General features: G+C 40.4%; 1 protein-coding gene across 1 annotated transcript in view; it reads right to left on the reverse strand.

The window, feature by feature from the left end:
- NPHS2 (NPHS2 stomatin family member, podocin) overlaps nucleotides 1-23,836 on the reverse strand; it is a 127,215-nt gene that overhangs the window by 52,044 nt on the left and 51,335 nt on the right. The window contains exons 5-6 of the mRNA XM_073593058.1: nucleotides 17,544-17,747; nucleotides 11,084-11,139 (exon numbers count right to left, since the gene is read on the reverse strand). Coding sequence (XP_073449159.1) covers nucleotides 11,084-11,139; nucleotides 17,544-17,747 — 260 coding nt within the window. The remainder of the gene's footprint in view (nucleotides 1-11,083; nucleotides 11,140-17,543; nucleotides 17,748-23,836) is intronic.

Here is a 23,836-nt window from a genome sequence, read left to right on the forward strand (position 1 = left end):
ATTCTTTAAATCTAGGACTGGGCGCAGATCTTCCATTCATTTTTTTTACCAGGAATAGTGCAGAGTAAAAGCCCCTTCCCCTTTGGGCAAATGGTACTTCTATGATCGCGCATTTCTGAAGCAGCTCCAGCACATATTTGACTAACATCTTTCTTTTTTCTAGTGAAGACGAAAGCCAGTTTGACTGAAAGTGGTCCTTGGGAATTCTTCTTTTGAATCCCCATCTGTGGCCGAACTGAATGTTGAATACTGTCCATGGGTCTTTTATGTGGTCCACCCAAACCTGCATGAATAGTTCGAGTCTGGCTCCCACTACCGTAGGTCGGACGGGCGTACCTTCAAATGGACTTTTGTTTGTCCCCCACAGAGGAAGATTTTTTTTTGTAATCTCAAAAAAGAAGACTGGGTATTCTTCCAATTTCTTTTGAATTCCTTGCCTGGCCTATATGACTTTGCTTCCCTGTATCTCTCTGGAAGGTTCCGTCTGTAAGATGCTTTCTCTTGTTTCAGTCTCCTGTCGGAAGGAATAGGACCCGACTTCCCACCTGTAACTTTTGAGATGGCCGAATATAGTTTATATCCAAAAAGATTTGTTCCATCATTGGGTATCTTGCACAAATTGGTTTTGGAGGCTGCATCGGCTACCCAGGGTTTCAGCCAAAAGACCCTTTACGAGATTATGGAAGTTAACATTTATCAGGCGGGAGATCTAATTATGTTCACCGACGCCTCTGTTACAAAGTCTCCTGCGAGACGGAGTTCATAGAGAGCTGTTATGATTATGTCCTGGTAGGCCCCCTCTAGCAGTGACTTTTTGATATTGGAGGCCCAACTGGAAATTGCTCTCCCTACCGTGGCTAAAGTGATAGCGGGTCTGCAAGTGCCTCCTACTACTGAATAAGCTTTTTTAAGATCGAGATCAATCTTGTGGTCAAGTATATCTTTGAAGATTACAGCATCCTCAATAGGCAAAGTTAAATGCCTGGCCAGGCACATTAGGAATGTGTCAACAACTTGAGCAGAATTAACAGATTTATGTTGGGCTCCTTTAACGGATATAACTTTGCTTATCTGGTTTTTGCCACTGGTCCTTAATCAGATCTTCTAATTCCTCTATAAATGGGAATGATTATGGTTCCTTTTTTTAAATTGAGAAGAACTTCTGTTCTGTTACTTCTCTGGCATCCGTTTCTTTCTCTTTAGTTGCTTCCTCAAAGCATGATTGGCAAGCCAATTTGTCTGTGAGTGCTGGGGCCCCGCATAACCAATGGGCATTTGCCGCAGGATGGGTGCGATGACTGGCAGATGATGGATGGCGATGAGGCGAAGGCAACTTTCTATGACGTGAATGACCATGACGGAAGGAAGACTTGGATCGACTTTTCTGTGAGTGTCTGTGTCCCGATGGTGAAGCGCAGGCTGAATATTCTCAGTCTGGAATTCCAGGATCTTGAGGACCGGATAGGGCTGTCCAAATAAGACTGCATTCATGGTAAGGCTCTCTTTTCTCATTATCTTCACTACCTACCAAGACCTCTTACCTTTCAGGCTGAGGATGGTGGCCTCCATTAGCAGCGATAAAGAAAGCTTCCACCTAAAAGATATGACATTATCGGAGAAAAAAGGGGAACATTCATCCAGGAGCAGCAGCAGAAGAAATGCAGTTAGTCCCCAAGCTTACCCATAGGTGGCAGCAAGGCAGAGGAATACAGGGTATATCAACAGGCATAAGGAACAAAAAAGGATGTGCACTGATCTCCGGGCTGCCACTGAATGACTGAATGATTAGGAAATGAAGAGCCCCCAAGAACATGCTTTTTCAGGTGTTTCTGATAGATTCCTAGATTGCTAGTAGGTCAGTTTGGACTCAGACACAAAATTAATAGGGAGGCCACTACACCCTTTAACTTTAGACATTGATTATTATGCAAATGCGGTCCTACGCATCGCTTGGTTTTCCTTTTACTTTTTGTGTTTATAATCTGTAGATTAATGTTTGAGGTGTTACAAATGGAACCTGTATCCTAATTTACTACAATACTCTGTCTGTTTCTTGAAAATCCTAAATACAAGAAATCCGCAGCCGCCGTGGTGGAAGTGATGTCATTGCCTGCACACCATCGCGCCACAAGATCCGACGCCATTTTAGAAACTGGCAGAATGGGTTCCCGCCGGCGTCACTTCCGGTCGCGCATTTGCAAAGCGGCAGGACCCATGGCCGCCATCTTGGATATTGCATTGAAGTCCTGTGGAACTAGAAAGCCCAGCAGATAGAGAAAAACAGAGTGCATGCTGAAAGGTCAAGAATAGGAGACTGCTGCAATATAATAAGCCTATATAAGGCTTGTACAGTGCCAGGCAACATACCCCCAAGAAATGAAAAAGAAGAAAAAAGAGCGCACCAGCCTAGTGCATTATCCTTTACAGATTTATTGATTAAAAACAAGATAAAATCTACTCACAAAGGTTGAAGGAACAAATCGCATTTGTAAATTGCCATAGCGGTAATAAATCCAGTGGTAGCAGTTTTCCAGGTCCCAGGAAGGAGGCGTACGGACTACTGCTGGCTAACGCGTTTCGAAGGTAACCCTTCTTCATCAGAGCCTTAGTAGTGTTAATCTCCTGCTGGTTTTTATACATGTGTCCATCTAACCAGGGCTGGTCAGATTGGTTCTGAAACTCCTCCCTTAATTAGTGGGCGGTTCTTTGAGGGGGGGGGAGGGGAGGGGGGGGAAAGGGATTTTGGTCTAGGCTATGTTGTTATTATTAAGGGGCCATGATAAAAAAACTTTTTATATATTTAATATAGTTTTGGTCTGATTTGATTAGTAGTTCTAATTTAGATATTTTAATTTAATTTTTAATTTTTAAGTTTTAAATTTTTAACACTAATTTTTAAGCTTTTTATTTATTTTTGATTTTTGATTAATATTTAAATATATAAAGCTGCGGCCGTATGTGATCGGGAGTGCAAACAACCAATAGCAAATAGATTAAAATAGTCCTATTAATACTGTTACATAAGTGAATCAAGACATATCGAGTGTTCCTTGGAGCTCCTCTCCCCTTTAGTCTGTACATTCTAAACCTCAGGAGAAAACTAACCAGAGGTTACAAAAAGAAGAAGATTGGAGACAAAGTAGCATACCTTATGATATGTATGTCTGATGTCATCCCATTAGCTCGGATGGAATGTCTCAGCAATAAACGTAACTGTACCGGCATCTGTTGCTAGCCGGTATCATGTTCCTGTGTATAATAGAGACTGATGGAACGCACGCCGCTCCTCCGCTACCGGGTTGCGGTCCACAGGGCGGAAGTGCGGTCGTGACGTCATATCCGGTGCGCCCTTCGGCGCATATGATTGGCTAACTGTAGTGATCTCCATTTTGTTGAAGGCAAAGATAGGAGGCAAGGGGGGGGGACAAAAACGTCTAAGCTATGGGTTATATGGGGATACTAAATTGATTAGATTGCATTTTTGAAAGAGATTAATAAACATATGATATACTAATTCGGGTGATGCCACTGGAAGGGAAAGGAAGGGAAGGAAAAAAAGATAAGCCTAGTTACTGGATGTTAGGCATATTATTTGTCCAAATGTACCCTGGATGGAGACAGGGGCTATTAAAGAGATGGTTCTTAGAGCTGTAACCAAAGGGTGACAATATACTGAACGCATGTATTTAGAAAAACCAGCAAGAGAGACACTGACAAAGAGATAATAGTATAAAATATATATATATATAAAAAAAGGTATAATATATAAAATATATATGTATATATATATATATATAAAAATACATAAAAATATATATGCATCAGCATAGACATATAAGCACATGGAAATCAGATTAAAATCAATTAGAAGTAGAACCGTATAAAAGTACACAATATGTGTACTTAGTCGATGTGATATAAAAAGGGGGTTGTTATGACCACATATAAAAAAACATATAATGGTTTTTAACATTATTTCTGGTATATCTAGAGATTATTTAGTAGACACCAGCGAAAGGAATAACAGAACTGTTATGTCAACTTACTTTGTAAAATAGTGGTAATAATAGTAATGGTGATAATTTCAATAAAAGGGGGAAGTTTTTATATGGTATTTGATAACGATAACGATTAGATTGCATTAGATTAATGAAATTAAAAATATATATAAAAAATTATTATTATTAAATGATGAATTAATTATATCAGATGAGGTAGATATGGATACTAGATTGTAGAATGTTAGATAGAGCCACTGCCCACTGATAGATGTACATATATATATATATATATATATATATATATATATATATATATATATATATATACACACATATACATACATACATGCGTACACCCATGATAAATCATGTATAGGCATATATATAAGCGCATAAACATACATATAGCCGCGTAAAGACCCGTGAATGCTATGGTCTAATCTTGTGGTGCATGCATTTTGGATGCCGTCTATGAAAGGGGTATTAAATTAATATGACTAGGATGTATATAAAAAATTGATCTAGGATCTAATAGGATAAGACTTATTGCAATAAAATGAAATGATAGTGCCTAAAAAAATCTGATATAGGGCAATAAGTAGGGTCTGGTGATGACTGGGTGTCATAGCGGTAATGAATTAATAATATGAAGTTGAATACATATAGAATTGGCCCTCTGCAGTGGCTTGGTACTAGCATTAGACTATTTTGTGTATTTCTGGGTCTTCGTTTAGGCCTCCCGGGGCAAGACTGCCAAGGGTGAAGATCCAGAAGGCTTCTCTCTTACATAGCCTCTGGTGTCTTCTTCCTGTATCTAGCTCGCCTCCGATCGACTCAATCCCAAATACTCTCATGCCTGCAGGGTTCCCTTGGTGGACCTCTACAAAGTGTCGAGGAACTGGATATTTGTCTCTTAGATTTATGATGCCACATTTATGTTCACCGATTCTGACTCTCATTGGGCGTTGTGTACGGCCAACGTACAGACGCCCACATGGACCACATCTGTAGCACCCTTTTTGGTCAAATATCGTTGTCCAGCTATTAGTCGGTTTGTTGGTAAATGTTTTTACCCTACTCTGGGCTTCCGGAACACAATATTAGGGTGATCAGGGAGTGTCTTACCCAAAACAGGGTCGTGTTTCAGAATATTCCAATTCTTTTTAATGACATTCTGAATTTCGAGCGCTTTATTCGTATATTGGGTAGAGAAACAGGCCTGTTGGATATCAGAAGTGGTGATCTGGTATCTCGATACCAGATCACCACTTCTGATATCCAACAGGCCTGTTTCTCTACCCAATATACGAATAAAGCGTTCGAAATTCAGAATGTCATTAAAAAGAATTGGAATATTCTGAAACACGACCCTGTTTTGGGTAAGACACTCCCTGATCACCCTAATATTGTGTTCCGGAAGCCCAGAGATCTTAGGAGCCTGATAGCCCCAAGTAGGGTAAAAACATTTACCAACAAACCGACTAATAGCTGGACAACGATATTTGACCAAAAAAGGTGCTACAAATGTGGTATTAAGAACTGTGGCACATGCATGTACATGTGGCATAGGAAAAAAACTGTAGCAGGGAGGGATGGGCGCGTTCACCAAATTAAACAATTTATAAACTGTGGAACAGAGTATGTTATCTATGGTATCGTCTGTCCATGTGGGCGTCTGTACGTTGGCCGTACACAACGCCCAATGAGAGTCAGAATCGGTGAACATAAATGTGGCATCATAAATCTAAGAGACAAATATCCAGTTCCTCGACACTTTGTAGAGGTCCACCAAGGGAACCCTGCAGGCATGAGAGTATTTGGGATTGAGTCGATCGGAGGCGAGCTAGATACAGGAAGAAGACACCAGAGGCTATGTAAGAGAGAAGCCTTCTGGATCTTCACCCTTGGCAGTCTTGCCCCGGGAGGCCTAAACGAAGACCCAGAAATACACAAAATAGTCTAATGCTAGTACCAAGCCACTGCAGAGGGCCAATTCTATATGTATTCAACTTCATATTATTAATTCATTACCGCTATGACACCCAGTCATCACCAGACCCTACTTATTGCCCTATATCAGATTTTTTTAGGCACTATCATTTCATTTTATTGCAATAAGTCTTATCCTATTAGATCCTAGATCAATTTTTTATATACATCCTAGTCATATTAATTTAATACCCCTTTCATAGACGGCATCCAAAATGCATGCACCACAAGATTAGACCATAGCATTCACGGGTCTTTACGCGGCTATATGTATGTTTATGCGCTTATATATATGCCTATACATGATTTATCATGGGTGTACGCATGTATGTATGTATATGTGTGTATATATATATATATATATATATATATATATATATATATATGTACATCTATCAGTGGGCAGTGGCTCTATCTAACATTCTACAATCTAGTATTCATATCTACCTCATCTGATATAATTAATTCATCATTTAATAATAATAATTTTTTATATATATTTTTAATTTCATTAATCTAATGCAATCTAATCGTTATCGTTATCAAATACCATATGAAAACTTCCCCCTTTTATTGAAATTATCACCATTACTATTATTACCACTATTTTACAAAGTAAGTTGACATAACAGTTCTGTTATTCCTTTCGCTGGTGTCTACTAAATAATCTCTAGATATACCAGAAATAATGTTAAAAACCATTATATGTTTTTTTATATGTGGTCATAACAACCCCCTTTTTATATCACATCGACTAAGTACACATATTGTGTACTTTTATACGGTTCTACTTCTAATTGATTTTAATCTGATTTCCATGTGCTTATATGTCTATGCTGATGCATATATATTTTTATGTATTTTTATATATATATATACATATATATTTTATATATTATACCTTTTTTTATATATATATATTTTATACTATTATCTCTTTGTCAGTGTCTCTCTTGCTGGTTTTTCTAAATACATGCGTTCAGTATATTGTCACCCTTTGGTTACAGCTCTAAGAACCATCTCTTTAATAGCCCCTGTCTCCATCCAGGGTATATTTGGACAAATAATATGCCTAACATCCAGTAACTAGGCTTATCTTTTTTTCCCCCAGTTTTCCTTTTTTTCTTTCCCTTCCTTTCCCTTCCAGTGGCATCACCCGAATTAGTATATCATATGTTTATTAATCTCTTTCAAAAATGCAATCTAATCAATTTAGTATCCCCATATAACCCATAGCTTAGACGTTTTTGTCCCCCCCCTTGCCTCCTATCTTTGCCTTCAACAAAATGGAGATCACTACAGTTAGCCAATCGTATGCGCCGAAGGGCGCACCGGATATGACGTCACGACCGCACTTCCGCCCTGTGGACCGCAACCCGGAAGCGGAGGAGCGGCGTGCGTTCCATCAGTCTCTATTATACACAGGAACATGATACCGGCTAGCAACAGATGCCGGTACAGTTACGTTTATTGCTGAGACATTCCATCCGAGCTAATGGGATGACATCAGACATACATATCATAAGGTATGCTACTTTGTCTCCAATCTTCTTCTTTTTGTAACCTCTGGTTAGTTTTCTCCTGAGGTTTAGAATGTACAGACTAAAGGGGAGAGGAGCTCCAAGGAACACTCAATATGTCTTGATTCACTTATGTAACAGTATTAATAGGACTATTTTAATCTATTTGCTATTGGTTGTTTGCACTCCCGATCACATACGGCCGCAGCTTTATATATTTAAATATTAATCAAAAATCAAAAATAAATAAAAAACTTAAAAATTAGTGTTAAAAATTTAAAACTTAAAAATTAAAAATTAAATTAAAATATCTAAATTAGAACTACTAATCAAATCAGACCAAAACTATATTAAATATATAAAAAGTTTTTTTATCATGGCCCCTTAATAATAACAACATAGCCTAGACCAAAATCCCTTTCTTCCCCCCCCTCCCCTTCCCCCCCCCCTCAAAGAACCGCCCACTAATTAAGGGAGGAGTTTCAGAACCAATCTGACCAGCCCTGGTTAGATGGACACATGTATAAAAACCAGCAGGAGATTAACACTACTAAGGCTCTGATGAAGAAGGGTTACCTTCGAAACGCGTTAGCCAGCAGTAGTCCGTACGCCTCCTTCCTGGGACCTGGAAAACTGCTACCACTGGATTTATTACCGCTATGGCAATTTACAAATGCGATTTGTTCCTTCAACCTTTGTGAGTAGATTTTATCTTGTTTTTAATCAATAAATCTGTAAAGGATAATGCACTAGGCTGGTGCGCTCTTTTTTCTTCTTTTTCATTTCTGGCATTAGGACATCCCATCCTTAAGAGCAGCAAGGCCGAAATCCATAGTCCTTCCTGAACCTTTGGGATCTTTAGCTTACACACCCGTACGCAAGAGTATTTTGCTTTTCTGAACATACCCCCAAGACAACCAGAATGGGGTGCCTTCCATCTAGCTCATTTAGAGACTGTACAGGCAAGGACTTCTACCCAGGAGAGGCTGAACCTGGCTGGGGCGAATGTGGAAAGGGGTTCCGAGCTATCCATCCAGTCCTGTACAGGTGAGGAAAAGAAGGAGAATACTGCGGTGGGTTCCTTTCTAGAATTTATAGCTAACCAGTCCTATCAGGTTGTGGGGGCGGAGTCACAACCAAGTGTATGCTACCATGATGATGCATCAGGAAAGACTGATGAGTAACTGAGGACTACATGGTTAGCTACAAATTATTATTTATTATTATTATTCACGATTTATATAGCGCCAACAGTTTACGCAGCGCTTTACAATGTAGAGGGCGGACAGCACAATTACAGTACAGTTCAATACAGAAGGGACAGACAAATAAGGCTGCATTCACACCTGAGTGTTTTCAGCTCATAAAACTTTCGTAAAACGCCAGAAAAAATGCCCAACACGCAAAATCCCATTATTTTCAATGGCACCTGCTCACATCTGGGTGTTTTGTCACCTGAAGCAAAACGCCTGAAAAAGGCCTTAAGCTCAAAAAAGAACATGAGCTTCTTTGGGGCAGATTACAGGCGTTTTCCTGCTTTTTACATTGGTGACCTGTGCAAAAACGCGGTAAAAATGCGTGACTTTGAAATGCTCAGGTGTGAATGCAGCCTAAAGGTAAAAAGTGAATTCCCTGCACTTTTTTTTTTTTTTAATGTTTTTTTATAAATAAGGTAAAGGTAGAAAACAGAGCATGTGGGCATACCCCGGCACAAAATAGTACAATAATAGACAGAAACTTGAAAAATAAAAAGCAAAAATACAAAAGCAGGTAAACCTAGAGTAAAATTAAAAAAAAAAAATAACCCACCCTTGCTAATTATAGGAATTCCCTGCATTTCTGCCAACCTCTTCCTTGTCCAGACAGAGGGTCAGGGGTCTTGCAGTCTCATAGCACAGTCAGGAAACTCCTCCTACAATCTTTAACCAGTGCTTGGCTGGACACTGATAGAAGTCACAAGACTGCTCTAACTGCTGATGAGAAAAGATATTTAGCAGTTTATATTTACTAAAATAATTGCATTTCCAAATTCTGTGTACTGTGGGAGACTAGATACTGTGGGAGACTAGATATTGTGAATGCAGGGTCCTGGGATTAGTAACACTTTAAAGGATAATTCACACTAGCTGCTGCGTTACAATGCAGTGGCTGGTGTGCGGTGTGATGCAGTGGGATCACTGAAGTGTTGATGCACTGATCACGGCGCATCGCACTGTTCACTTTTTTTTTAAACCAGCTTTATTGAAACATCACAGCGTTACATTTCACTAAGTTGTATTGGCTGCCGTTCTGTACAAGACAGTGGATTGCCTCGCACTGTGATGTGTTGAAAAAAAGAACAGCCTGCCATACTTTTTTTTAGCACACACCACCAACACACACTGGTGTGAACCGGGCACATAAAAGACAAGGCATTTTGCCCTGTCTTGTGGTGGGAATGCACTGGAATAGCCTCCTAATGCAGTCCCACCATACCTGGTGTGAATGGGCCCTTAAGATGGACCTTGCAGTTTAGACCCCTCCTCCCCCAAGTGGAAAAAGTCACCTGTGAGATAAAAGTTAGAAAATGTACTTACTTTACACCAAGTTTCCAAGCATTTACCTTTGCAAGTATGATGTCATGATCCTTCCAGCAATATCCAGGGAACAATGAGGATTTCAGATCTTGTAAGACACTTTTGCACTGATCTCTCCAGTGTGGAAGCCAAGAGTAAGGGAAGTGTATTTTCTAACTCTTTTCCTCTTTAATGCAGCAACTTCATATGCGGTAGGAAGGGTCTGATGTCATAGTGGAGCTAAATTTAATGCAAGGTCCTTGTGTTGCTAAGACTATTTGTAGTGATTTTTATAGCACTAATATGGAGTAACAGTTACATGTGTTTTAAAAGCTAGGCCTCTCCCATTGATATGCAAATTAACCAGTTGAGCTGGTTTATGAGCTCAGCACAGGAAGTCAGACTACAGGATATGATGTAGCAGGAAATAGGGGGAGGGGAATAGGACTTTGAACAAGCCATGTCCTCGAGGATAAAAAGAGCAGCAGTGGTTCTGGAAGACAAAAAAGACACACTTGTACTGGAGACAGGGGAGGACAGAGTTGATTTGAGACTTCGGAGGAGTTGTGCTGGACTATGACAAGCAATGAGAAGATTCCACCACCAGGAAACCTAAGTTTACTTAAGTAGCCGATTAGTATACTTATGCCAACTTCATACATTGCACATGCTTATTTGTTAGGAAGGATAGATAGTTTTGTACATTGAAGGCATATTTTGTTATAATTTGTATGCTATATGCATTGTGTATCCTGCAGTTGTATGTGCAGCTTTTCTGTTTAGTAAAAGCATTAATACCCTACAGAGTTTTAATTGCTTCCTTTTACTTATACCGCAAAGTAACCTTAATAGACACCAAGCAAAAGAGTCCACGTTAAAAAAAATCTAGCTTTGAAGCATGACTAGGAATATGTGCTTTACACAGGACCCATTTTGCAAATAAACCATTTTTGCTAATGTGAGGAGAAAAATGGTTGCTTTATGGCCTATGATTTTAGTTTTCAACAATCACACTTACATTTCTGTCCTTTCCACTTTGATCCCCCAGTGGCAAGTTACAGCATCCAGAGCCACCTGCAAAATCATCAGAAAGGACAACATATAGACACGATTTCCTTGGTTAAAAATGACAAATGCACAGGTAAATTGATCCTGAAAGTATTTAAAAAGAGGAATGTCTATTTATACTTAGTGCTAACTTAAAAAAAAATCTCAGAATCAACGGTTTGCCTTAAATTGGTTTGAATGGTAAAATGTTTTTTTTTTACCTGAATGCATTCTCTGCATTCATGTAAAAAAACCTTTTAAAAGCTACTCCCCTCAGCCCCCCCTGCTCGTTTGGCTGTACTTCTCCTGTGGATCACAGGAGTGCAGTTCGTTCTACTAAAGCCCGCTGTTGGCTGACATCACAGAGCCGGTCCAGGCTGGGGAAAGATCATGACTATATGGTCGGGATCCACCCAGATGCCTGGACCGGTACCTGGCTCAGCCTCTCAGTGATCCACTGAAAATATGAGCCAGCCGCTTCCGCCCCCTCCACAGTTCAGTACTCCAGTGAGCGCCAGGGGGCAGAACAGAGAGCCGGAGACTGACAGTCATGGCTCTCTGCTCAGAGCAGCGGGAAGAACTGAGCAATCAGCGGTGTTTGATCGCTCAGTTCTTGGCCTTAGAGACGGCGGGGGACAGATGCAGCATCGCATCAATGCTGCATCCACCTAGGTAAATAAGATTAAATAAAAAACATACTTCTCTTTTAAACCCTTACCTGAGCTTGATCTCGATCTAGCACTGTGCCTGTCTGCAGCAGCTCTTCTCTCTTTCTCTTCTCACGGGACACAGTCAAAGCCTGTGAGGAGGGAGTGGGGGGTGGGGCAGAGCCATGCTGTGTGTGTCTTTTAGGTGCACACAGCCTGGCTTGGGATCGAGCCCGCACAAGTACCCCCATTACAAGCGGCTTTCTATGGGGGCATGCAAAGAAGAGGAGGAGCAAAGAGCGTGGCAGGGACCCCAGAAACGTTTTTTCAGGGCCACACTGTTCAAAACCATTGCACAGAATAGGTACAGTAAGTATCATCTGTTTGTTATTTTAAAAAAAAAAGCCTTTACAATTTTTTTGAACTGGAAATAAATTATCTCAATCAACATTAACTATTTGTAAAACTTATGCTGCTAAAGCATTTCCTTAGCTGTTTCCTGGTTTCTAGCCTAGGCCAAAAATATGTCAAACATTCCAAGAGTCTTCATGGGCTTTTTTTTCTTTCATCTGGAGGAGGAGAGGAGGGGTCTCAGCTAATCACACCCTCCTGCCCGCATGCTTGAGCTAAGGGCAGACAGATTCCAGGAAGTAAATGCTACATAAATCATCTGCCCTTACTCAAGATGGCTGTGGCTAGAAAAGTTAGGGGTGGATTTCAAAGTGATTTCTCAGCAAAAGCATGGAGACAAAGATGGATGGATGAGTTGGCTTTAAATATCAAAAATGAAATAAATAGCATTTTCAGTTTGTAGTGCTCAGATACGGTTAAAGTAGAACTATAGGCAAAACTTTTTTTTCATTTTGGATAGAGTAAGGGAGGGTCATAATCTCTGTCAGTTTATTTTTTGGGCATCTGTGTCCCATTGGGGAGATTTCCCGTCACTTCCTGTCCCACAGCCAAAACAGAAGTGAGAGGAAATCCCTGCAAATTAAGGGAATACCTTATGGACCCCTAGGTCACCAGAACTAGTGTCCCCATTGAAAGATTTTCCCTCTATTACTTTTCTGGGGAGAAGCCAAAATTTTCTTTTGCTTTCACTTTCAATGGTAAACAGGAGAAATAGATAGGGTGACTATCCCTAACAGGGCACAGACAGCAATAAACACTGAAAGGTGTTCTGATCCATCTCTATTCTATCCAAAACGGAAAAAAAATACGTTTTTTATTTAGTTGTACTTTAAAGTGGAAGTCCAAGCTAAAGCTAAAATCCCTGCAACTATAAACACCAACATTCTAACACTAACCTATCTAGCCCTGTATATAAAAAAATCGGTACAGGCATACCCCACTTTTAAGTACACAATGGGACTAGAGCATGTATGTAAAACGAAAATGTACTTAAAGTGAAGCAATACTTTTTTTTACTTCTGGGGTGTCAGGGGCTGTAGTGGGGGTGTCAGTGGGGGTGTAAGGGGCTGTAGTGAGGGGGGTCAGGGAGTGTGTTTCCAAGTGGCGGGGAATCTGAACTATCCGTGCACAGATTACTCAGCTACAGCTTTAGCTTGAGAGCCACTTTACATACACTCACGGGTATGTCCATACTCGCAAATGTACGTAAAGTGAGTGTACTTAAAGGGGGATATGCCTGTATACTGTACATACCTTTTCTGCAGGAAATCCGACCCGATCTCCAGCTGCGGAAGCTCTGCAGAGGATACGGCCGACAACGGCTGTGAAATGAATGGGAAGTGACCTCACACAGAGTTACTATGGGGCTTTCGTTGTTGGATGGGTCCTCTTCACCCGCTCATAAACACAGCAAAGCCGTGGATGACAGCTCAGCGTAGGATTGGGTCGGCTCGCCTGCAGAATAAGGTATGTATACTGATTTTTTCTTTACAGTGCTAGATAGGTTAGTGTTAGAATTGGTTTTCATCTTAGCATGGACTTCCACTTTAAGTTCCACTTTAATTGGTCTACTCATAATTTAGATAAAGAGATACTCTTAACCACATGATGACTGCAATCTGTAAATCGCTCTTTCTCCTTCTCCATAGAATAACAAGTACAATGTTAGACATAAATTCAGAGTAAAAAATCATTTTTCAAAGGTTGAAAGGTTTGATGCATAATGGTGTGTGCTTAAAATAAAAAGTTTTTTTTTTGCATTTGTCAGACTAATTTAAAAATCATGAGATTGGTATTTATTAAAACATTATACCAAATATAGCAGTACTCCCATAGGAGCAGCAGGATTACTATCCAGGTCTTCCCAAACTTCTGCCCCGCAGCCAGGCATGCAACAGGCTCATTCACTCTTTCCTCAAGCACCAGTCTAAGGGGATGTTGTTTTTGTGGTTTTATTTTTGGAGAACTTGGATAGGGTTGAGGGAAGTGGTAGGATATTCCAAAGATAATAACTATGTACAACTTGAGGACTTGATATTCTTTTCTGAGCAAACTATAATGAAGTCCGGGCTTTAAACAAAACAGTAGACTTCAGCTTAAGTAGTAGTACTTAGAGTCAAAAGAGCAAAGTGCCCTTAAATAGGAGATTATCTGGGCAGAGCTGGTCTCCCCTTTAACAGAGCCACAGTTGACTATAAGGCATAGAGGGGTATAAAGAACACAAGGTCCCCAAGATCTCTGTGTCTGTATTTACAAGGCCTAAGGACAGATGGTAGCCTCTTTCCAATCTTCCAAGCGACACCCTCCGGTGATACCAGACAGATCTCCTCATTCAGCCTCTCTAAGCACCTGGGTCTCAGCATTCTTCCCCTCTGGTCGCCTACCTGAAGGCTCTCCAACAGCAACTTCTGCCTGGGAGGGCAGCCTGACCCCCCAGGCTGGACTCCTCCACTCGTCGGACAAGACCCAGAGCTCTGTGTGCTCCCATAATAAATAGTGTCCCAGCATGCCATCAGAGCCTGCCTTTCTGGAATGAGCTGGGGCTGCATCCATATTCATGCTGCCATCTGCATGAGTTGGGGCTCCATCTATATTAATGCTGCAATCTGCATAATCACACCTATCATCCAGAAACTTCTTAATTTACATGGATACATAGGGTGCTATCAGGCAGACTGGCAGCAGTAGAGCACACAGAGCAGACCTGACTAAACAATTACAGTTTATTGAGTACACTAAGCCAAACAATGCTATTATCTTATCCAAAATTACAGCCAAACTGACTAGTGTGGCAACTAAAATTTTCTATAAAAAAATACACACTAACACTTACCTAACTATCATAGCGCTAACCTAGGAAGGTGCTACACAAATAAAAGCCTTACATGTACATACAGTTGAGAGTTAATCTGCTTTTATTTTCATGTTGTCATCAAGGACCTGATGACGCCCTGTGGGAGGGTGAAATGCTTAGACGTAATTTCCGGGTCCTATTGATGTCACTTCCGGTATCGTGGAACACACGCCATGAACAGCGTTTTTGTACTCACAGCTCCATGTTTCTTATGCCTGGTTTTATCTTACTTCTTGTTATTATTATCATTAAGTTGGGGTATCAGTTGGTTTCTGACAGTTTAGAAACACATGCTCTGTGTTTACATAAAAAGGTTGGAGCCTGACAAGATTCTGCTTTAGATAAAAAGTAAATGAGAAGGGAGATGAGAATTCATTGCCTCTGTTGTGAACTTTTAAGTGGAAGTATACGCCAGTATAAGTCTGCTTAAAGATGTTTCCTTCCCCCTCCTACCTATGCTGTATACAATTTATAAAAGAGCAATGTAAAAAGACCTTTTTTCATTCAGCCTGGGTGTGGTCATGTGATCCAGATGCAGCCCCTGTGTCAGTGAGCAGCTGCTGCAGGAGATGGGCGTGAGCACAGACAATGGAATCCACCAGGTGATGCACGGCGCCGTGAATTCAGCCCTGTTGTAGAGCTCTCCCCGACACAGGGGAGCTGCTTCTTCTGGATCATGTGACCACCCACACACAAGCTGAATAAAAATAGGTATTTACACTACTGTCTTTTATAAATTTTATGCAGCATAAGTTGTAGGTGGGGGAGGCAACATTTTTAAGCAGATTTTTATTAGCAGTTACTTCCACTTTAAAGAGGAGCTACAGTCTTCCAGAAAAATTTGAAGACTGTAGCTTAATTAAAGTTAATCTTTGTTGTTCTTAATTAACGCTCTTCCTACATTGGGTATTGTTATTAATAGTAATGGTATGTCAAATATTTAAATACCTACCCAAACTGGTACTCTCGAACAGATGGGGGCGGCTATGTCAGCTACTGGCATCTGAAGCCACCAGACGTTCTCTTCCTGTATTTTGTGCAGCATTCACAGCCCGATCTGGCATATGTGTGTTAACAACACAGTGTGGGGCAGCGAAGGATGCCCGTTGACTCCTGGAATTGATCACACCAATTTCCCAGGAGTTAATGGGAAACTAGAGATGACGTACGTCGCTGCGGCGGCAAGGACCCGGAAGTACTGGGACATTTTACTAAAAAAGGTACTTATGCCAAAAAATTTTAAAAAATGCATTTTCCAAATATTTTAGACAGAGGTAATAGCCACTAATAGGGACATGGTTTTTAGGTAGGGTGAAGCTCCGCTTTAAAGCGGTAGTAAACTCTGCCCCTCCAAAGCTCCTTCTTAAAAAAGCAGTACAGTAAAGCTTTGGAAAACATTGTGCATTAATGTTAAAACTCTTCGTATGTCTCTTACTTATTTTCTAGTGTTTTGTAAAATCTTCTTCTCAGGGAGAAGCCAGCGCCACGTCAGCTAATGTCTTCTGAGTCCACAGTGCACTCTGCTTCCGCCCTTACTTTTTGTCCTGGCTGTAATCTCACACATGCAGAGTAATTGTTTAGTTGAGCCTCATTTCTGTGGCGGTATTACTATGGCAACCATGTCCGCATATGAGAATACAGCTCTCCACTCCTGTGTGCAGTACTGTGCGTCCGATGCTTACACCCCCTGTGATGTTGCCATTCACATGGGGTTTATCAGGAACTTGTAAATAGGACTAAAATCTTGCGGTATCTCAGTGCAGTGACGTAGAGAGAGGAAATGACAGAGCAGCTGCATATAATGAAGGGACTGACGGCACGATGAGCATGCCGTAAACAGAGGCAAATATGCGCATGCGGCAGGTGATGGCAGGAAAAGAAACAAGATGGATTACAAGAGAAAGGAGAAGGTTGGAATTATTTTACACAAAGCGATTAGTAAAGTGTTTAATAGAGATTTATATGGGGGAAATTCATCATGGAGAGTTTATTACCATTTTAAGGGCTCTTGTACACGGTCATACAATAGGTGTATGGCCATACAGAGTAAAATACAGCTGTTGTTGTGGCACTTAGGAGTCACAGCTGCAGCATATTTTTGCCCATTGGATCACAGAAAACGCTATGCATGGCTATATGTGCTTAACTGCTGGCACTCGCATTTACACGTGCTTAGGGGTTATTTTTCAAAACATAACATTTTACAGCCATACACTCATACTGATGTATGGTCGTGTGCAAGAGCCCTTAATCTTCAAAGTGTACAACAGAGACAATTATTTCACTTCTCTTCCTTCTCCTTTACTTTCAATGGAAAGTAGACAACATGGCACTATGACAATATGTGTATTTCACTGTGTGGCCGTACACCTAATGTGTGGCCGTGTGCAAGAGTGCTAATTTCTCCGAAATGCCTATAGCTTCAGAGGTAAATTAATGCTTGTTTTAAAGCACCTTTGCTATCTATGTCCAAAACAAAATAAAAATAGATACACTTCTTTGAATCATTTTGTCCTGACCTTCACTTCCTCTCCAATGGATCTTCTCTCCAGCAAGATATCGGAGAACGATTTGTGTGCCAGGATACGCTTTGTTGTACTTTGAATGAGCAACTGCAGTGCACTGGAGATATTGCTTACAGTGGTCACAAAGAGAGAGGCATTTTCTAAGCGATAGTAACAAACTGCATCAACCTCTAAAGTAACCAGATCCTTGGTCACAATCTAGTTATGAAAAAAACAAAAAATACAAAAAACAAGAACAGATAAGAAAACAGAAGCTGATGGTATTTAAAGTATGTCAGAGTAAAATAGCAACATAAAGGGCCCTTTCACAATGGTGCACTTTTGCCACGCTAAAACACACCTTTCCAGCATGACAAAAGCATATGAAAATTATTCCCCTCTAAATCCTATGTAACTGCTCACATTGCTGCTCTGAGCTTTGAAAAGTCCTGCATGCTACATCTTTGGTGCGCTTTTCAAAAGCACACCTCCCATTAAATTCAATAGAAAACGCACCAAAAACGCATTTTGAATCACATGTTTAAATTTCACAGGTGCATGCTGGGAGTTAAGAATCCAGAAAATGCACCTAAAAATGCATTGAAAATGCATAAAAAAAGCAACATGTGTTTTTGCAAAATGCATACCGCTTTTTAAGCGCACCATTGTGAAAGGGCCCAAAGTAAAATTGACATTGGTAGTGGTCTGGGCCATCAAGCCTTAAAAAGTGAGTCAAAAGACTATTTTTAGGAAATGTACAACAGAAAGGCGCAGGACAGATAAAGGTAGAGTTGCACACCTTTCAGTTCTATATGAATTATAAATAATAATATAGGATTACTGTTTGTAAAAGTGGAACTCGGGGACACAGCTAAATCCTGCTCAGCCAGTCCTGTGATTCACATCCCTGCCACATTGACACCCCTGTTTCCTGATGCAGTTCTGTGGTTTCTTGCATCACCCTTCCCCAAACAGGCTAGCCATTGGACCAGGACACTGCACTGCTGATCTGCTGTCGAGAAGCGTGTGGCTGGCTGAATTTATTTACAGATTTAAAAAGTTCAGAAATATATTTGTGCACACAGCTGCTTACCTAAGGATCCACAAAGGAATAAAAGGGGGCGCCAGCTAAGTGCAGCATCAATGAGTTTATTACGATTAAAAAGCCAAATGCAAACTCACAAAAATATAAAATCAAAGACGATTAAGTAGAGTCCATTTAGTCATAGATTGAAATGAACTGTAGGTCTTGTGGGTGTAGAAAATGGTTGGATAGAGGGAGAAAGACACCCTTCCTTCAAGTGATATAAAGATTATCTCCGTAGAGGTTCAGCGTGGTATGGTGGTGACGTCAGCACGCCGCTCCTCCCTACGCCGTTTCGACAAATCTGTCGTCTTCCTGGGGTACGGGCGGCATGCTGACACACCACCTATATGGGAACTCAAAGCAGAGGAACGCCCCCTTCTGTGATCAGGGCGTCCGAGGCCGCTGCCGCCATCTTTGTATGGGGCAAGCGGAAACTGTATGTTGTTGATTCACTACCATGTATACCGTCACAACCCGGGCAAAAAGGGTTATAACAGGGCGAATAGGATTATACGCTCCATTGTTGCCAACAGCGTATAGACCACAAAAAAATGGATGTCAAAGGGATGCAGAAATTCAGATCGGAAAATACCGCATCTGATATTAGATGCATAATAAGCAAAAAATGAAAACAAAAATACAAACTATCTGTTAAATAAATAACATCTATTTAAATAAAAAAATCTATGTAAAAATGCCCAGGTGGCCTGATATTATCATTAATTGGGGCTGAAACTAGGTAGATTCGCCACTGGGGACCCTAGTGAGCTAATGCAACATCAAGTCAAGGAAAATTTAACCCTTAGGTTCCAAGGTTTTCTTGTATAGAGTAACCCTTTGTGTTCTAATAAAAAATTAAATGAATAATAATAATAAAACTTAAAGACGATCACACCGTCAGTGTGTACCTAAAGACGGTGTGATCGTCTTTAAGTTTTATTATTATTATTCATTTAATTTTTTATTAGAACACAAAGGGTTACTCTATACAAGAAAACCTTGGAACCTAAGGGTTAAATTTTCCTTGACTTGATGTTGCATTAGCTCACTAGGGTCCCCAGTGGCGAATCTACCTAGTTTCAGCCCCAATTAATGATAATATCAGGCCACCTGGGCATTTTTACATAGATTTTTTTATTTAAATAGATGTTATTTATTTAACAGATAGTTTGTATTTTTGTTTTCATTTTTTGCTTATTATGCATCTAATATCAGATGCGGTATTTTCCGATCTGAATTTCTGCATCCCTTTGACATCCATTTTTTTGTGGTCTATACGCTGTTGGCAACAATGGAGCGTATAATCCTATTCGCCCTGTTATAACCCTTTTTGCCCGGGTTGTGACGGTATACATGGTAGTGAATCAACAACATACAGTTTCCGCTTGCCCCATACAAAGATGGCGGCAGCGGCCTCGGACGCCCTGATCACAGAAGGGGGCGTTCCTCTGCTTTGAGTTCCCATATAGGTGGTGTGTCAGCATGCCGCCCGTACCCCAGGAAGACGACAGATTTGTCGAAACGGCGTAGGGAGGAGCGGCGTGCTGACGTCACCACCATACCACGCTGAACCCGGAAGAAACGGGCAGCAGCTGAAGCCGGCCGGCGCTACATGTTTTTATAAGCGATCTTTACTGCACAAATTGTAAGTGCTTTTCTTTTATAAATTAAAGTGGATTTTAACTGTATTACGCTATGGAGCATTTCTTTCCTATTTATCCATGGTCTGTGAGCGTATAAATCACGTTTGGATTGATTTCCTGGAGAGGTGGCTTCCGATCTGCGCACTGACAGAGACCCAGTGGCTGGGGGACACAGCCACATGTGTGCATGATCTCTGTGACAGGAGATCTTTGGATCTGGTAAGGGGCTTACCTTACTTGAGGTGGAGGATCTTCTCTCTATTTTAACATCACGCTCCCTACGGAGATAATCTTTATATCACTTGAAGGAAGGGTGTCTTTCTCCCTCTATCCAACCATTTTCTACACCCACAAGACCTACAGTTCATTTCAATCTATGACTAAATGGACTCTACTTAATCGTTTTTGTTTACTGAATGTTCCACTCATTTTTTTTGCATGCGATTCTTTTTTTTTTTTGCATGCGATTTATGTGCATTTTTTTTTTTTTTTTGTTATGAAACAATTCACTTGTGTTCATTCATAATTATGGTATTTTCAGTTAATATGATCATGTATTTGCACTAGCAGCGCAGCCTTTAAATTGTATAGCTAGTAAGGTGGAGGTTGTTTCACATCTAAGGTTGCAGCAGCATTTTACATTTCAATTTTTGGTTTGAGATATTTGTCTTTTCATCACACACATGTGGGGATTATTTCCACTTATGGGATAGCGCAGTATTTTTTACGATAAAATCAAAGAGCTTATCTGCAGCCATGCCACATTGGATGGAAGCTGTCCACTGGAAGAGCCGATTGTGACAGCAGAGTGTTGTCAGTGAGGAAACCAAGTCCAATATTCCAGGAAGTGAGGAGAGCCACTGTGGGACACAAGGCAGGATGTGATGTCGCACCTGGGGCGGGCTGGTTGCTATGGCAACACATTTTGGAACTTCTATAGGCTCCTTTTCCCAAATGGTTTGAGAAAATTGGACTTGGTTTTCTCACTAACAACATGCGTTTTTTCTGTCACAATTGGCTCTTCCGGTGGACGGCTTGCATCCAGTGTGGCATGGTTGCAAATAAGCTTTGATTTTATGTTTCTGTGAGTTTGCATTTGGCTTTTTTATTGTAATAAACCCATTGATGCTGCACTTAGCTGGGGCCCTCTTGTGTTCTTTTTTTGTTAATTTCAGAGATTTATTCTTGTCTCAGGTGGAGCTGCCTACTGAAGTACAACATCCTTCCTATGGGATTTTTATGAACCCCTTATGGACATGTTATGAACTACCTATGCTACACAAGCATATTTTCACATTTATCCAAGAGGGTAGAGGCTTACTCATGTGAATGTTGCATTAGCATTTGCTTGCGCCATAATTTCAGTTGTTGGTTTTACCTAAAGATCCATATGACCAGCATGTGAAAATTTACTAGGTACAAAACTGAGAGCACTCAGAGCATATTGTTGAGATTACGTGGATTCTGTTCAAAGCATTTAAAACCTTTACACATACTGTAAAATGTAATGGGAAGCTTTCACTGAGAATAAAAGAAACAGTTAATGCATATACTATTTTCTGCATGTTATATTTTTAACACATCTACGTCACAAACGAAAGCACTGAGGGCACTGAGTAGGGGATGACTATTGAACTAGGGGCTATTATATAGCAGACCTTCACCTAGATCCTCAAAAATAAAGGAGACCCTTAAAAAAAGTTTGAAGTGACATCCTAAAAAGACATATTTACTGTGCAGCAGGGTTTTCTTGAATTTATTAGCCTTTTGTATATCCCAGGCTCTTACTCCAGCTGACATTGTTAACAGGACAAAGGATCTTTTTTATTTCCTGGAATAGTTTCTGCCCCCTCACAATGATGTGCAGTTAGATCTTGTGCATTCAGTGTTCTACAGGAAAAAAATACTTCCCCCCCTAAATATCGTGAGACTACTCCACTACTGCCTCAAAAGACCAGTGGTGCAAAACAGCATCACTTAAAATTTACTCAAGCCTGGGATGATTAAACACGACTTTTGCAAAAGCAGAGATTTAACGCCACATTTTATTATAGAGCACCAACAGGTAACTATCATGTTGATAAGAAAGGGGTAAAGTGCCCCTGGAAGGATTATCCTCTTTACTGCTTGTACACAATAAATGTGAAAAACCATATAAATTATTGCGTTAATGTCATAATAAAAAAAAAGCTGGTAACACCACAATCTAACAGAGAATTGTGTTCCAATCAGAGAAATAATAAAGTGTAGCGCTAAATGAAACACAATAGTACTTAAATCAATATACATACAGTGCCTTGAAAAAGTATTCATACCCATTGAAATTTTCAATTTTTTGTCATGTTAAAATCCCAATAAAATACATTTACGTTTTTGGTTGTATGTGATAGACCAGCACAAAGTGGCACATAATTGTGAAGTGGATGGAAAATGATTGATGGTTTTCAACATTTTTTACAAATAAATATGTGAAAAGCGTGGCGTGCATTTGTATTCAGCCCCCCTGAGTCAATACTTTGCAGAACCACCTTTTGCTGCAATTACAGCTGCAAGTCTTTTTGGGGATGTCTCTACAAGCTTTGCACATCTAGAGAGTGACATTTTTTCCCCAAATAGCTCAAGCTTTGTCAGATTGGATGGAGAGCGTTTGTGAACAGCAATTTTCAAGTCTTGCCACAGATTCTCAATTGGATTTACAGTGAGGGAAAAAAAGTATTTAAACCCCTGCTGACTTTGTACGTTTGCCCACTGACAAAGAAATTATCAGTCTATAATTTTAATGGTAGGTTTATTTTACCAGTGAGAGACAGAATAACAACAAAAATATCCAGAAAAACGCATTTCAAAAAAGTTATAAATTGATTTGCATTTTAATGAGTGAAATAAGTATTTGATCCCCTATCAAAGATTTCTGCTCCCAGGTGTCTTCTATATAGATAACGAGCTGAGATTAGGAGCACTCTCTTAAAGGGAGTGCTCCTAATCTCAGCTTGTTACCTGTATAAAAGATACCTGTCCACAATAGCAATTAATCAGATTCCAATCTCTCCACCATGGCCAAGACCAAAGAGCTGTCTAAGGATGTCAAGGACAAGATTGTAGACCTACACAAGGCTGGAATGGGCTACAAGACCATCACCAAGCAGCTTGGTGAGGAGGGTGACAACAGTTGGTGCGATTATTCACAAATGGAAGAAACACAAAATAACTGTCATAGCTTGTAATATATACAAAATCCTCGGGAGAACTGACTTTTTAACGCATTACACTACCCAAACCATGTCAAGGTCAGGGTGTGCCGATGTTGGAGTTCAGATTTCAGTCCGTGAAGCATGGATATATTTTGGTCTCATCTGACCAGAGCACCTTCTTCCACATGTTTGCTGTGTCCCCACATGGCTTCTCGCAAACTGCAAACGAGACTTCTTATGGCGTTCTTTCAACAATGGCCTTCTTCTTGCCACTCTTCCATAAAGGCCAGATTTGTGGTGTGCACGACTAATAGTTGTCCTATGGACAGATTCTCCCACCTGAGCTGTGGATCTCTGCAGCTCCTCCAGAATTACCATGGGCCTCTT

Source organism: Aquarana catesbeiana, linkage group LG07 (genome assembly GCF_042186555.1).
Source record: "Aquarana catesbeiana isolate 2022-GZ linkage group LG07, ASM4218655v1, whole genome shotgun sequence".
NCBI lineage: Eukaryota > Metazoa > Chordata > Amphibia > Anura > Ranidae > Aquarana > Aquarana catesbeiana.